This window comes from Melospiza georgiana, chromosome 2 (assembly GCF_028018845.1).
Source record: "Melospiza georgiana isolate bMelGeo1 chromosome 2, bMelGeo1.pri, whole genome shotgun sequence".
NCBI classification, from domain to species: Eukaryota; Metazoa; Chordata; class Aves; order Passeriformes; family Passerellidae; genus Melospiza; species Melospiza georgiana.
The window spans coordinates 29,672,716-29,687,639 of record NC_080431.1 but is presented as its reverse complement, the minus strand read 5'-3'; the positions used below and the strand labels follow the sequence as shown (position 1 = coordinate 29,687,639).

The 14,924-nt window shown below is 37.4% G+C and overlaps 1 protein-coding gene across 1 annotated transcript; it reads left to right on the top strand.

Moving 5' to 3' along the window:
- Positions 1-14,924, top strand: ERCC5 (ERCC excision repair 5, endonuclease). The gene is made up of 16 exons (XM_058019059.1): positions 1-119; positions 305-405; positions 1,017-1,186; positions 1,662-1,777; positions 1,889-1,981; positions 2,779-2,839; positions 3,761-3,904; positions 4,750-4,957; positions 5,218-6,363; positions 6,733-6,965; positions 7,321-7,440; positions 8,998-9,211; positions 10,949-11,093; positions 11,912-12,114; positions 12,958-13,040; positions 14,330-14,924. The coding sequence occupies exons 2-16, from the start codon at positions 318-320 to the stop codon at positions 14,882-14,884; spliced, it is 3,579 nt and encodes a 1,192-aa protein (XP_057875042.1). The 5' UTR covers positions 1-119; positions 305-317; the 3' UTR covers positions 14,885-14,924.

Sequence of the window (14,924 nt, the reverse complement as noted above, 5' to 3'; positions counted from 1 at the left end):
GGCGCGGGGAGGCCGCGGGTGCCGGGGCCTGCGTCCCTCCCTGCCGGTCCCTTCGTTCCGCATCCCTTCGGCGTCCCTCCCTGCCGCGTCCCTGCGCCGGGATCCGCTCCCCGCCGCAGGTCAGGGATCGCGACCCCCGCCTGTCCCTGCCCATGTCCCTGCTCCTGTCCCTGCCGCTGTTCCTGGCTATCCCGGGCCGAGCGGCTGCCTCGTTATTTCCGTTTGATTTAATAAAGCAGTCGCAGGCCGCGCAATCTTTGGGTTATTCCTTCCTTTGTGCCTCAGAGTTTTTCTCTCAAAGCAGCTAAGGAAGGACAATGGGAGTTCAAGGACTTTGGAAGCTGCTTGAGTGCACCGGGAGACCCATAAACCCAGAAACGCTGGAAGGGAAAATTCTTGCTGTTGGTATCCTTTAAAAGTGAAGCTGGGGAACCGAAGTTGCAAGGGAGATTGTTTTAACTATTCTCCTTATTTATAAGAGTTGTTATTATTATTATTATTACATTTAAATTGCCTACATTTTGGTAAGTGGAATTTTTGCTTTACAGTATGTACTAAGCCCTTTTACTTTCATCTTTTTAAAAATAGACTTTTTTTAGTAGGTTCCTTATACAAGTGTTGGGCTATAGAATTTTGCACTTTTTAAATAAATGTGCTGTTTTTAGTAGGACTACAAGATGAAGAAGATTTATGCTTATGCATCAGCTTTCCCATCCTGTATACTTGGTTAAATGCTGGAAAGATGTGGAAGGAAGCTACTTGTCATTTTCCTGTAAAAATAACTGGGGAGGTATTTGCTGCACTTTTGCTTCCACTCTGCTTTTTGTGCAGGGCAATAGGGATGATAGTTTAGTCTTCTTCCAAGTTCGTAGCTATTTGGATATTCTTGGTTTTGACAAGACATGCTTGGAGCCGTGGGCAAAAGCCATTCAGTCAAATCTGTGCACTTTATAGGAACTCCCAAAGTGGTATATGTGTAAAAGAGAACATTTTTTTCCTCTCAACGGTTCTTTAAGATATCAGTATTTGGTTGAACCAAGCAATAAAGGGAGCCCGTGGTGGCATTTCTGTACGGAATGCTCACCTGCTCACTCTGTTTCATCGACTCTGCAAGTTACTGTTTTTCCGGATTCGACCCGTCTTTGTTTTTGATGGAGAGGCACCTCTTCTGAAGAGACAAACCTTGGTAAGTACCTTTGTGAGTTACTGCAATGTAAAAGAGGCTCTGCGTTCTGCTGATAAGTAGCCCTTTTCAGTTTCCTTCCTGTTGTTCTGTTTATGTTTCTGAGCTGTGGGGATTGAAGTCCACTGCTCTTTGGGTGTTCTTTGCAGTCCCAGCCTGGGTTAGCTTTTGGAGCATGCAGCAGCTCTTCAATCTAGGCAGATTTGATTTGCATGGGAGCCAGGTTGTAGAGAAGTAGATTATGGTACAAGCCTGGCTTTTGCTCCAGAGTGGACCTGAATACAGCTCTGCAGGCATTTGTAGCCAGCAGATGAAAGCTGCTCCTGAGTCCCACAGGGGAAATGGACTTAGATTTAGAGGCTGTGATGGCTCTCTCCCCCTTGGTGTAGAATGAGTTAGGAGTAGCTCTTAGGCTCAGCACACAGAATTTTAACAGGGATTCGCTGGATGTGCATCATCAGCAATCTTATTTTCATAGGCTAAGCGAAGACAAAGAAAGGAAATTGCCATCAGTGATTCCAGGAAAACTACAGAGAAACTCTTGAAAACACTTTTGAAGAGACACGTTATCAAAACTGCTATTACAGGCAAAAGGCAAGAATAAAAATTATTTTTCCCTTGTTTATAAGTGTAATTCATATATATTGTAGTAACTCTTTCTGAAGCTGTTAATTGCTGTTCTATTTTTTCTTTTTTCCCCCTAAGCAATGAAGCTTTGCCCAGTATTACACAAGTTCGAAGAGAAGGAATTGATGATATGTATGTATTGCCTACTTTAGAGGATGAAGAGAAGAATAGGTAGGTAAAATTAAGAAAAATAGCTTAAATGTTTTTTAATAAACTTGGGTAAAAGTATAAACCACGTTTTTTTATGCTGATTTAAGACCTTTGACCTGTGAGACACTGTAATATATATATATATAAAGTATATTTCTCTAATTTATATTTTATTTCAATTTTTTTTGGATATAGAAGCCTCCTAGTTATTTATGGGAAAGTAACAGAGGAAGCTTTCAGCCCACAGATTAAATTTCTACCCTGGATTCATGTATGAGGTTGAAAGTTCTGTCTCAGTCTCTATGGCCATGTCCATACAACTAAATGGGACTGATTGTTCAAGGTTGGGTGTGGCAGCTTGATTCTGTTTTGTGTTGACATGTTCAGCAGAAGCTGGCTTTGTCTGTACTTGTCACACCTGTGGCATCTTCTTAAATAACACTGAGAATATGAAGCTGCCCTGTAGGTTATTTTTTGCACATCTGTACTTTGATATACTTCAAATGCTGACCAAGTAAGAATTGTGTCATGATCTAAACAGCAGCAGTTGTTTCCATCTAGTTTTAACTGACATGTTTGCCTTCTTACTTTCTGCTCAGATCTTTATGACCTGTGTGCGTATTTATATGTATATGAATATGTATGTAAATATATATATAAATGTATATGTAAATATATATGTTTGTGTGTGTGTGTTTCATACTGCAAATTTTTGTGCTTGACCAGTGAAGGCATGACTAATGTCTTTTTGCTTAAAATAGAAACTCTTGTTTTCCTTTTCTAAATATCTACACATTTGTTTTCTCTGTGATTTTTAGCTCAGAGGAGGAGGAAGAAAAAGAATGGCAAATGAGAATGAGCCAAAAACAGATGTTGCAAGTAAGTGCAACACACTTGCCTTGTTACTGTGAACTATCCTCTCATTCGTGTGCTGTGCTTGAAAGACGAGCAAAAAGCTTTTGAAATCCAATTATTTGGAGATGCAGGTCTTATTATAGCATTACTTATAAGGAAGCAGGTTAATTTTCAATACTCTAAGAATTCATATTAATGAGGAAATGTAAATGTGATTTCCCCACTAGAATACAGCAGAACAGAAAATTCTTGTGATAGGCCTTTCTTTTACTTTTTGCTACTTTCTTTGGAAGTATGGAGAAGACATTGTTTTTTGTAACAATGCAGGAGAAATGCATGCATTTGTGCACATGTATGTACATAAATAAGAGCAGATTTAACAGAATTCCTGTGCTTCTCCAAATGTGAACTGAAGTTGAAGCACTGAAGTCCTTGTGTTTTCACTGATAAATTCTGCGTTTGCTTCTGATGTGCTGATTTGATTGAAAGAGGACAAGAGAAATACATAACCTAAGAAGAAAACATAATAAATAATAAAATTATCTCTGCTTTCACCAATAGGAAAAAAAAAAAAAGAAACACTCTTGGAAAGAATGTTTATCTTTGAAGCAGCTCTCATTCAGAAGGAGAACCTCTTTAGAAGGACAAAATCTGAGTAGTTGAGGCTATGTGACCTGGTTCTGTGTTTTATACTAAGTATCTTTTTGTAAAAAGAATAAAATCAAGTTTGTCTGTATAGTATACATCAATAAGGAGGTACTTAGTGTTATTTTATTACATAGTAGTTACATTTTTTTTAATATTTTCTTCACTATGTGGGGAAGTAGCAACAAAGTTCTTGAGGGGGTGGGGTTTTTTATTTTGCTTGGAATGATGCTCTAAATATTTTATTATTTTTGTTGTGCTGTAATATAAAATACGTATTCTGGTTTTCCATTTTTATAGGAACAGTTATGTGAAAATCCTTATTCTATAGATATTGAATCAGAAGATTTCCACAAGCTGCCTCCAGAAATAAAGCATGAGATCTTGACTGATATTAAAGAACTTACAAAGCGAAGAAGAACGTTATTTGAAGCAATGCCAGAGGTAATATTTAAAATAGCTTTCAAGGCATTGGAATGGAGCTGTTGCCATTAATGCAAATTAAGAAAGAGTACTACATCTGGAAAGCTTTACACCCTGGACTGTTTAATAAAACATGTTAACATGAGGAGAAAAAAAATCCAATGAGATAATGACTCTTAACAGCCTTATCTCTTGATTTCCACTAAAATTAACAGAGCTAATTCAGTTTGGTAAAAATGTTAAATATTGTGCTGTGTTTTGTGCTTCATCAGCATTATGCTGAAGACTGCATAACCTGCTACTGGTGTGGATGAGGCAGGCAGGATGAAAACAGCTGGGATTCCAAACCTTGAGGTTGTTAGAGGAGCTGGCAGCTGGGAAAAGGCTTTTGTAACTTAGGCAGATGTCTTGAAGCTGATCAGACACGAGAATATGGGGAATCCTATAGTGCTCCTTCTACAGTGAGGTTTTGAAAGTGCAATATACATAAGATCAAATGATGGCTTGTGTCCAAGTGTAAGCTAAGAACTATCATTTTAAAATGATCCGCATATGGATTATCTTTTAATTGCTTTTTTTTAAGATGGGGATGAGCTCTGATAGCCAAAATTGAGATGTCATGTTCTCCAGCACTCAGAACTACTGGTACTTTTCAGAGTTGTTGTGTGTTGCCAGGACAGTATTGCTGTTGCTTGTGAGTGCAGCAACCAGTGAAAGACAGATGTTAGCTGCTTAAAGGTACTCTTGAAAGAATTCCCACACTTCCAGAATGTGGGAAATGAATTTGCTTTAAAAGGGGTGTTTTATTTCAATTGATTTGTTTGTTTTGTTTTGTTTTTTTGTTTTGTTTTTTTTTTTTTTTTGAGGACTCCAATGACTTTTCCCAGTACCAGCTTAGGGGTTTGCTTAAAAAAAGCAACCTCAATCGGTGCATAGAAAATGTACAAAAAGAAATGAATCAACAGCACTCGGGTGAAATCCAAACACAATATGAAAATGAAGGTGGTTTTGTGAAAGAAGTGGAATCAAGGAGGGTGGTCTCTGAAGAGACTTCTCACTATATTCTGATAAAGGGTATGTTGGGTCTTAATTTTGTAAAACCTGTTGTTTGGAGTGTGCACACTTGAAACTGGCAGGTTTAAGACAAACCTGAATATTGTTTATAGGTGTACCTAGCCAGTACGTTGTATGAAATGTACATTACTGTTATACATCATTAATTGTGATGTGTAAACCTGTATAAAAGCAGTTTAATAACCTATATAATGATGTTCATTATGTAAAATGGAATGTTTTTATAAAGCAGTATTTTTCCACACAAAACTTTCTTTCAGGCATTCAAGCAAAAGAGGCTATGAATAGAGACTTGGAAACTACTGCAGGACCTTCATCAAAAATTCACGAATTGCCTAAATTAAATAAAACCAATGAATCACCTGCTAATGCAAAGCTGTCTGCATCTGACAAGAAGCAGACAGAGGAAGGTGACAGTGTGGTGGCAGCACCCCCCTCTCCTCGGACTTTGCTTGCTATCCAGGCAGCCATGGTGGAAAGCAGCTCAGAAGAAGAACTGGACTCAGGACAATTGAACGTGGGCCAATTTGTGTCAGAGGAAGGCAGCGTGTCTCCAAGAACACTGCGGGCAATTCAGCAAGCTCTGAGTGAAGATGATAAAGGGGAGGAAGTTGTTAATGCTACAACTGGTGGAGTGCTATCAGGAAGACCAGAAGGGAAGGATTTTCTGCTTTGTAGCTCAGATGAGGAAGAGCAGATTCCTAAAGTTGAGGGAAAAAACATTCCTACAGCTACAATTCATTCATCAATCCAAGTGAATATGCAAGATGCTAAATTTAAACAGAAGAGTCAGGAGTTGGAAAAAAGTGATATTACACCCAAAGACACTGGTCTATTCAGAGATGAAAATTATTCTGCTATTGAAAATACTAGAAAAGGCAAAGAAGATATACACAAAGAAGAAAATAATTCGGAAAAGCATATTGCACCCAAGGACACCAATATATCCATAGCTGAAACTTCTATTGACAGCACTATAAAGGACACAGAAGATGTAGACAAGAAAGAAAATGGTTCCAAAAATCATATTTCACCAAATGATACCAGTATATCCAGAGCTGAAAATTATTCTTATATTAACAATACTAGAAAAGATAAAGAAGACTTGGACAAAGAAAAAAATGGTTCCAAAATGGACTTAAAGTCTCTGGGAGAGAAGGATATGAATTTGTGTTTGCAGAAGCCAAGCTGTTCCCCTGAGCAAACCAGTATAGATGCTTTGGTTCACACTGAAACAACAGACCTTTCTAAAAATGAGAAAAACTTGAAAATTTCTGAAAATACACAGGCAGTAATTTCACAAACAGAGGATAATGTATCTGAGGATGTTAGACTTTTTCCAGAAGCAAGAGATCCTGACATGGAAAGAGAAGGGGTATCACAGTCTGAAGACAGTGATTCTGATGGTATGTGCTTTTTGATTGTGTAAAAGGATAAGAAAATAGGACAGTATTGTGTCTGTAGTCAGTTGAAGGTAACCTTTTTCTCTTAGTAAGAAATGCTTAAAAATGCATCCCCTCCCACATATATAGGAGGCAGGAAGAAAATCTGAGCTGTGTTTTTTCCACCTGGTGTCACATTTTACCATTGAAACCTGAGTATAGAATATGGAGAGTCAGGAAAGCGTGTTGTGTATATTGAATTTAATTGGTGTATAACCAGTCAGCCACTTGGTTTATGTAATTTCACAATCGTTATATTTATTTGCTGCATATAGAAAAAAAAGTCACTGCCCAAGTTTAAAACATGTACCAGTCTCTGTTTTCCTTTGATAGGAAGCTTTATTGAAGTGGATGCAGAGGTCAGTAATGAGGCTGAGTCTCCTACTAAATATGATGAAAAAGTGGGTGATGAGCCACCACTTGCAGAAGTGGAGACAGGCAGACCTGATGCTTTCACAGTGGACTTGCAGAAGGAGTCTGATGAGGTGCAGTTGGGAAACACTCAGAATGCTGAAGGAGAAGCTGATGGTAAAGGTGCAGTGGATGAGTGGCAGGACATCAGTTTGGTAACTCATTGTTTCTTGTTTTGAACTTGTAATGGAGTCTCCAAATAGTTGTTAATGAAAACTGTTGAGCAGCTGCTGATTGTATCGTTACTTTCCCACATGTATGGGAACTGATGCTTCTTTAAAAGTGATTAATTATAATCTCCCTAAAACCAAAGGAAGACTTCAAGGTAAATTGATGACTAGACCATCTCTGGGCTTACAATTTGCTGCATTAGAGAAGCTGTAACAACTTCCTAGAGTGAATTAATGGAATAGATCCTACTAGAATAATTGTAGTTGGAGACTTTATGCTTTACTTTCCTGGGTTCACCTGAATTGTTGAAATAATAAAAATCTTGGTTTATATTTTCAGGAAGAATTAGAAGAATTAGAAAAGAACCTTTCTGCTGAGCAGAATACACTTCAGTCCCAAAAACAGCAGCAGGAACGTGTTGCTGCTTCTGTAACAGGACAGATGTTCTTGGAAAGCCAGGTAGTATTTGTGGAGTCATTTTGATATGTTTCCTTCCTCCATCCCAGTAATTTACTCAAAAGCTATTAGTAATTTTGCTTAGTTATAGGTCATCTTTTTTCCCTCTTAGGAGGTTGTTTTCTTCAGTTTGCTTGTTTTAAAATATTGAAAGTTTTGAGATAGTCTTGAATTCCTACTATTTTATGTAAGTCTAATAACATTATAAAATAATAGTATAGTTATGGATAAATCAGTATATCTTTTAAGCACCAACTTTTAAAAGTTGAGCCAGTTTGATCTTGGCCTCTTTTTGTGAAAGGTGCAAAATGAACAAAAAATATTAGGAAACTATATTCATTCAGCAGCAAAGAATTGGTGCAGTCTATGTGTTAGGTAAACTGATTTCCCCTAGGGATTAAAAGGTTAGAAAATGACAAGAAGTCTGTATAGTTTATGCCCTGAGTAAGCAATTTGAAGGAATCTCACCAGTAACACCTGAATAACCTGATATTTCTGTGTCAGTGTTTCAAGGTTTGGGTTACACAAAGTGTTTGGGTTAGCAAACCCATAATATAGTAGACTAGTGATAGTATCTGTAATGTAATAAACTTATGCTAACAAATTAATTCTGAGAAATATGTAAATGCTTGCATTTTTTTCTTAATGGAACAGTTTTAGTAGTTTTAAAACTACTACTATATTTTATCTGCATTAAATATTTGCACATTCTTGTTTCTTCTGGTGATTTTTTAAGGGCAGTAGATTGCTTTTGTAGTATTATATGCCATGTAGTCATATGCTATTATAGTTTTATTATACTATATACTATATACTATTATACTACAACTATTATAGTTGTAAGTCTTTTGATCTTGTGCTTTTATTCTTAAATACAGTAAAAATTTAAAGTCTTGAGGCTGATTGTGTCAAGCCTCAAAAGCCATCTGAATGAAGAACATAATCCAGATCTGTGTACCTAACACAAGCCTGTAAACCTAGTGTGTCTGGGATATTTAACTGAGGTTGTGTAATGTATCCCATAAAAGCAAAAATACATCAAAATAGAGGCATATCAAAATACTATCCAAGGAATGATTAGGCTTCCCACTGTTTCTTGCTTGATATGAATGTTTCTCATACACTTTCATAATACTTTCTTAGATGAAGTGATGACCAAATATTTTTTAAATTTTTATTTCAATTTTATTTTAATTTTTATATTAACCTGCATCTTTCTTTCATGAAACCCACATAATTGTAATGCATGGAGTTTTCTCCTTGCTGTGCAAAACAATACTTAAGTATGCTTGTGTAATTAAGATGGCAGGTTCTCAAACTGTGTGGTAAAAGTGTGCTCAAATAGTGCTTGACTTCCATGGCACTGTCTGCCTGAGAGGAGTTGCGTGGGGATTCCCCCTTGACTTAACTGAGCTTGACAGTTTTTACCGTAAGTTTGAGGTTTGTTGTCAAATATTAAATAACTCCCAAGTGTGAATCTACCATTTCTGAGTCAAGCAGAAGTGTATTAGCAGTTAACCCTTTAGATGAATTTATAACTGTTTTCTTTCCATCCTCCAGGAGCTCCTCCGTCTGTTTGGCATTCCATACATCGAGGCTCCGATGGAGGCTGAGGCGCAGTGTGCCATACTGGACCTTACTGATCAGACCTCTGGCACAATCACTGATGACAGTGATGTTTGGTTGTTTGGTGGAAGACATGTTTATAAAAATTTCTTCAGTCAGAACAAATATGTAGAATATTATCAGTATGTTGATTTTCAGAATGAGCTAGGTAAGCCTCAGACATTGATTTGTTAAACACAGTCTTTAATAAGATGACTCTGTCTCTTTGTATTTTCTACAGAATTTTGTGTCTCTTAATCAATATCTGTTCTTTGGAGAGTCTCTAAAGCCATTCAGTTAGGTTGCAGTTTTACTGCCAGATGAACCCCCCCAAATCTGCAGACCACCTGCATGTGATATACTGAGTTAGTGTAATGATCACCAAGGCTGGAGATATGAACTATGATAACAGTTTCTGGGTAAATTTTAGTGTGAATTTTCTGATGTGGTGGGAAAATGATATTCTGATGTCATCAGATTTTTAGTCTTCTGGAAATAAAATTTCGTTTTGGACATACTGAGATGTAGGAATTAAAAGTGAATCTGGAATATGAGTTTTTTGATAAATGTTTTACTTTTATCATATAGTTGACACTGAAAGATTGTTTTCTTCTGCTTTTGAGCTAGTCTAATCAATTGTTGCCAACTTTGTTGAACTACTAAGCTTCAGTGTCACATAAAGTATTAGGCAAAATACGAAGCAATTAAAACTTGTTATTATGTCTTGAGCAGAACTCTTTTAAAATCAGTTTTGACATTTTCAATTTGAGAGGCTACAGACTTTGAAATACTAGCATGTAAAATTTCATAATATTTTTATGTGATGAAAAATGTAGCTTTAGTTTCTTCCAGCAATTTGAATGAAATAATTTTGCCCTACTTAAGTATGCTACTGTGTCTTAATTGGAAAGGATTGCTGTAAAAGCTTGTCTGTCATTTTTGAATGGTTTTAATGTCAAATATTTATTTATTGGGAAAAAATAGTCATCATCAGTCTTTGTCACATTCCTCTGCAGTCTTGTGCTTCTTGTTTCCCATGCATTGCAGAAATTCTTGTCTGGATGGCTGATGGGTTTCGTGACTAGCATGATGATAGTCTTGCTTTGTGTGTTTATCCCTTCTTTTCTACATGGAATTTTTTAAAAAGTTTTTTTCAAATCCAAACTCTTGAAGGTGGTCACTGAAAATCAGTCTGGTTGCCTCAGACCTTACAGCCTATCAAATAGAAGTGGTCAGCTGAGCTCTTCCTTCTTTCTGGCTGTTTCATGGGCTCTTTGATCTACTTAGTAACTCTACCAGCACAGAGCAAATGACTCACAGTTGAGGAACACTTCTAGGAAGCAGAGACATTGGTATTATGGACTAGAATTCAAACAGAATGTTTTTATTTGATTCTGGCATTACTTAATTCAGGTCAGCATTCGATGAGAATAGAACAGTAACTGGATGTAATAAATGTAAAAAAACCCATCTTGTAAAAACCCTAAATTTTAAAATTACAGAACCACAGAATTATTTAGGTTGGAAAAGACCTCTGAGATCACCAAGCCAAATGTTTTTCTGATCACCACCTTGTCAACTAGACCATGGCATTGAGTAACACATCCAGTTGTTTCTTGAACACTTCCAGGGATGGTGACTGCACCACCTCACTGCACAGTCCATTCTAATGTTTAACAATCATTTCCATGAAAAAAATTCTTCCTGATGTCCAATGTAACATTTTCATTTTGGCACAGGAGTATATTGATACTGCTCCAGAATATAACTTAGCAAATTGTGCTGTTGAATTAAATATAATTTTATGGAGTTAATGCCTTTGTGTTCCTTTCAGTTTTTGCCTTTCTGATAATATTTTTTATTTTGTAAGATAATTAATACTGAATCTATACACTTTCTTTTTCAGGGTTGGATAGAAACAAGCTAATTAATTTGGCATACTTGCTTGGAAGTGACTACACTGAGGGCATCCCAAATGTTGGCTTTGTAACAGCCATGGAGATTTTAAATGAATTTCCTGGGCATGGCTTGGAACCTCTCTTAAAATTCGCGTATGCTTCATTATGATTTGCTTTTTTGGATCTTCATATTGTGATTATTAGTAAATACACTTTTCTGATGCTTAAACATGCAGCAAAATATATGACCATCATTGATTAACAGGACCATCATTAATGGGACTAAGTAGGCTGTAAAACATGACTCCATTATATCACTATTTGGAATCACAGGTAGACAAGGTGATATAGCAATCACAGAGAGACAAAGACAGCAGAACAGCTGTAGAATTGTGCATCTGCCTCAGAGTTTATTGGAGAGCTGGATCCATAGTGGAAGCAGAGGTTCCTTCTCCCTGGTTTGGTGGGAGGTTGCTGTATCTTGCTCATAGAGAAAGGGAACTTGACTGAGGAATGAATGACCTGGAAGGACACAGGCAGGTAGGCTGTGGGCAAGAACAATATTTGAAGAGGGCTAAGGCAGCTGTATTGGCAATAGCAAGGATGGTTAGAAGTCTTTTTTTTTTCCTTTCTTTCCCTTGCATACCTAAAAACCTCTAAAATGATCATTGTGTGTGGAATATCCTCTGCAAATGAGGCTAAAGTTGGAGCCTGCTGGTTAGCTGTTTATGGGGAATCCAGGTGATATTTGCTACTTTGGCTTACAATAGCTGCATTTAATGCGTATGTTTTGTCTTTTCTGCTTTTAAGATTTTTTTGTCCCTTTTGCCATCTTTCATTTGGGCATTTTCTACATCATCTTTTGTACTAATTGAAGTAGGGAGACTAAGGCTATTGAAATTAGCAGGGTGGCTCTTGATACTTCAGATTTTATTTTATGAGTCAGATTAATAATTTTCTCTGTTTTTCAGTGAATGGTGGAATGAGGCTCAGAAGAATAAGAAAGTGATGCCTAATCCACATGACACCAAAGTCAAGAAAAAACTGCGGGAGCTACAGCTTTATTCCGGTTTCCCAAATCCAGCAGTGGCAGAAGCATACCTGAAGCCTGTGGTGGATGAGTCAAGGGGTTCATTCACGTGGGGAAAGCCTGATGTAGAGCAGATCAGAGAATATCCTTTTACTTGTTGGGTGAAAGTACTCAAAGTTCATAAGGAGTCAGTAACGGAGTGCCAAGTTTTTAACATCTCTTTGTTGCAAGGGGCCCCAAGCCCTATCTGCATGTGCTCCCCTAAAATGATGGCAGCTCTGGAATAGAAGGGAATGCAGCCATGCATGTGTGGCAGTCAGGGCTGCTTGCCCTCCTGAGAGTGGGCTTAGCATGCAAAGACAATCTTGTAGCTGAACTGACTAGTTTGTTGTGATATTATATTTCTATAACTGTTATATTTGTGTAACTGTCCTGTGCATATTTCTCCTCTTGAAGTCTCTGTATGTTTGCCTTTTTTCACAAATAAGTCTTGAAGTCTTGACAGAAATGGTGTTTTGGTCTGCACTTTATCCCTTGTTATTCCCTGCATTTCTTCCAATAATGTCTAATTTTTGCTTCAGTTGCAGTCTGAGCTGTAGCAAACTATTGAAAAGTAGATGGCAAAAAATGCAGAGCTAATAGTGTTTTAAACAGTAAATGAAACTTCCAGTAGGTACAAGTGTAAAAATAAGGTTTATTTACAGGCATTTTGTGCTATGGCAATACCATGTAGCCAAAATGAGTTCTGTCTTCACTGAGACAGGCTTTTGAAAATGTTGATGTATTAGAAAAAAAATTCTGCAACTAATGGAGATACAGCAGTGTGATTGTGATGTGTTGTCTTAATCGAGAATCTTTTGTAGTAGAAAAAGCTTTGAAGTGGAGCAACTTTCCTCCAGAAATTGTTTACTTCAGGAATTTTCATTTTACGTGTTTACAAAATACCAGTAGAAGCCATTTTGAAAAGTTCCTTAACTTTCTGCACATTCTGCAAGGACCACTTTGGCTGGACTAGGACAAAGATAGATGGAATCCTTTTGCCTGTGATGAAACAACTGAACTTGCAGCAGGTGAAAATCTACCTATAGTTTAAGAGTATCTGGAAAATTGTGAGAGAAGCATTTTAAAAAGGCTTTGAAGTAAAATAATCTTTTCAGAAGCTGGGCTTTGGTTTTTAATATTTTTATGTATTTATTTTTTTTAAAGTCACTTAGCTTGCTTCTCTAGACTTGATTTCTGTATGATTTGAGTGTGCTGTGAGGGACTCTGCATAATTTCAGACATTGGTTTCAAGTTTCCTTACCTATCAAGCACCTTTCTCAAGTCCAGGCTGCTGTTTTTTCTGGACACAGTCAAGCTACATGTACCTCAAGCAACTTCAGTACTTCTAGAAGACAGTGTTCCATAAGCACTTTATAAAGTGTTTATAAAAGTGCCCCTGAGATTTTGGTGGAGTGATGCTGTACACGTCCTTTGAGGAAGAGTGCAGACTGAACTGTTGAGCAAATGCCCATTAGTAATAGTACTCTAATTTCCAAGTAAATGTTCAGCTTTGTTAACACTTGAAAGTGAATGGTGATGCCCACTGTGGTAGCTGTCAAAGTAGGTTGTAAAATTGATCCCCAATGTCTTTTTTCCTTTTGCCATACACAAGATAGATACATTGTCTAAACCAGTCTTCCAGGTTCTCTGTGTCACTGAGTGGAGTGAAAGCCCTGTAGTCACATATATATACTTTCAGGTTGACTGGAATATCCTTTTGAAGAGTCTGTCTCTCTTAGGCAATGTTAGGGATAAAGTAGAGGACTGGCTTAGCCTATACAAAAAGCCTAGCTGTGGTTGAATAGCACAAGTCCACACTGTGTGAGGACTACTAGTTGTACTCTTCAGTCTTTATACTGTAGCAGCATGTGGTGCAGTGAACCTGAGTCAAACACCTGCATGTTCTTGCACTTGGAGGCAGAAATGCAAAGTGCACTTACAGGATTTACTTAGTAAACATTCTGCTTTCACAGCTGGAAGCTAAGGATGTGTTTGTAAGGACATACTTGAGAGCACTACAGAGATTCTCTGTATTAGGCTTGACAGTAGGAACATATGTCTAATCACCAGCAGTGCAATATTTATGAAGTCTTACTAGAATTTGCTAATTATTAATTTCTGTAAAGGTTCTTGTTGCCTAATTTATTATAAAGTATGGGTATTATTACTGTAATGATGTGTCTTATTGTTCACATCTGTGTGCATGTCTATTAATTTAATGACTTCTTTGTCCTGCTTTAGTTTAAGATGCTTTATAACATAGCTAACTGAATTCCCACAAAAACATTCAACTGTGCTTCTGTTTTATTTTTGATAGACTCAGCTTCGAATCGATTCATTCTTCAGGCTAGAACAGCATGAAAAACAAGCTATTAAAAGCCAGAGACTGCGCAGAGCTGTGACTTGTCTGAAGAGAAAGGAACAGGAGGAAGCAGACAATGAAATTCAGGAGGCCACTGCTGTCATGGAGATGGAACTCAAACAGCCTGGGAAAAGGAAAGGGAAAGGTGCCACAGGCAGTGCAAATGAAGCTGCAGCAACAAAAGTACAGAGGGGAAAGAGAAGAAAACAGTCAGATTCCAGAAAAGAATTTTTATATGGAGGCGGTTTTGTTGGAAATTTGCTTCTTTCAGAAACTTCTAGTGATTCCTCAGTGGAGGAATCCCAAGGCAGAGATTTAGGCAAGAGCAAAAGGAGGAAGAATATGTCTGCAACAGAGACAGCAGACCATAAAGAGAAAAAAGGGTGTAGTAGCTCAAGTGATGAGGATGAAGACATGGGAGATGTGGTCATGGTGACTGCCAAACCTGTGTTTGAAGGCAGAAAAAAGAAATCACGGAGCAAGAGAGGAATAAGAAAGAAAATGTCTTAAATAAAATAATTATTTAAAAAGACTGATTTTTCTGATTTGA

Coding starts and splice junctions, on each gene's coding strand:
- ERCC5 (XM_058019059.1), top strand. CDS start 318: ATGGGAGTTCAAGGACTTTGGAAGCTGCTTGAGTGCACCGGGAGACCC. Junction 3,905..4,749: donor TATTTGAAGCAATGCCAGAG/GTAATATTTAAA, acceptor TTTTTTTTTGAG/GACTCCAATGACTTTTCCCA. Junction 6,364..6,732: donor TGAAGACAGTGATTCTGATG/GTATGTGCTTTT, acceptor TTCCTTTGATAG/GAAGCTTTATTGAAGTGGAT.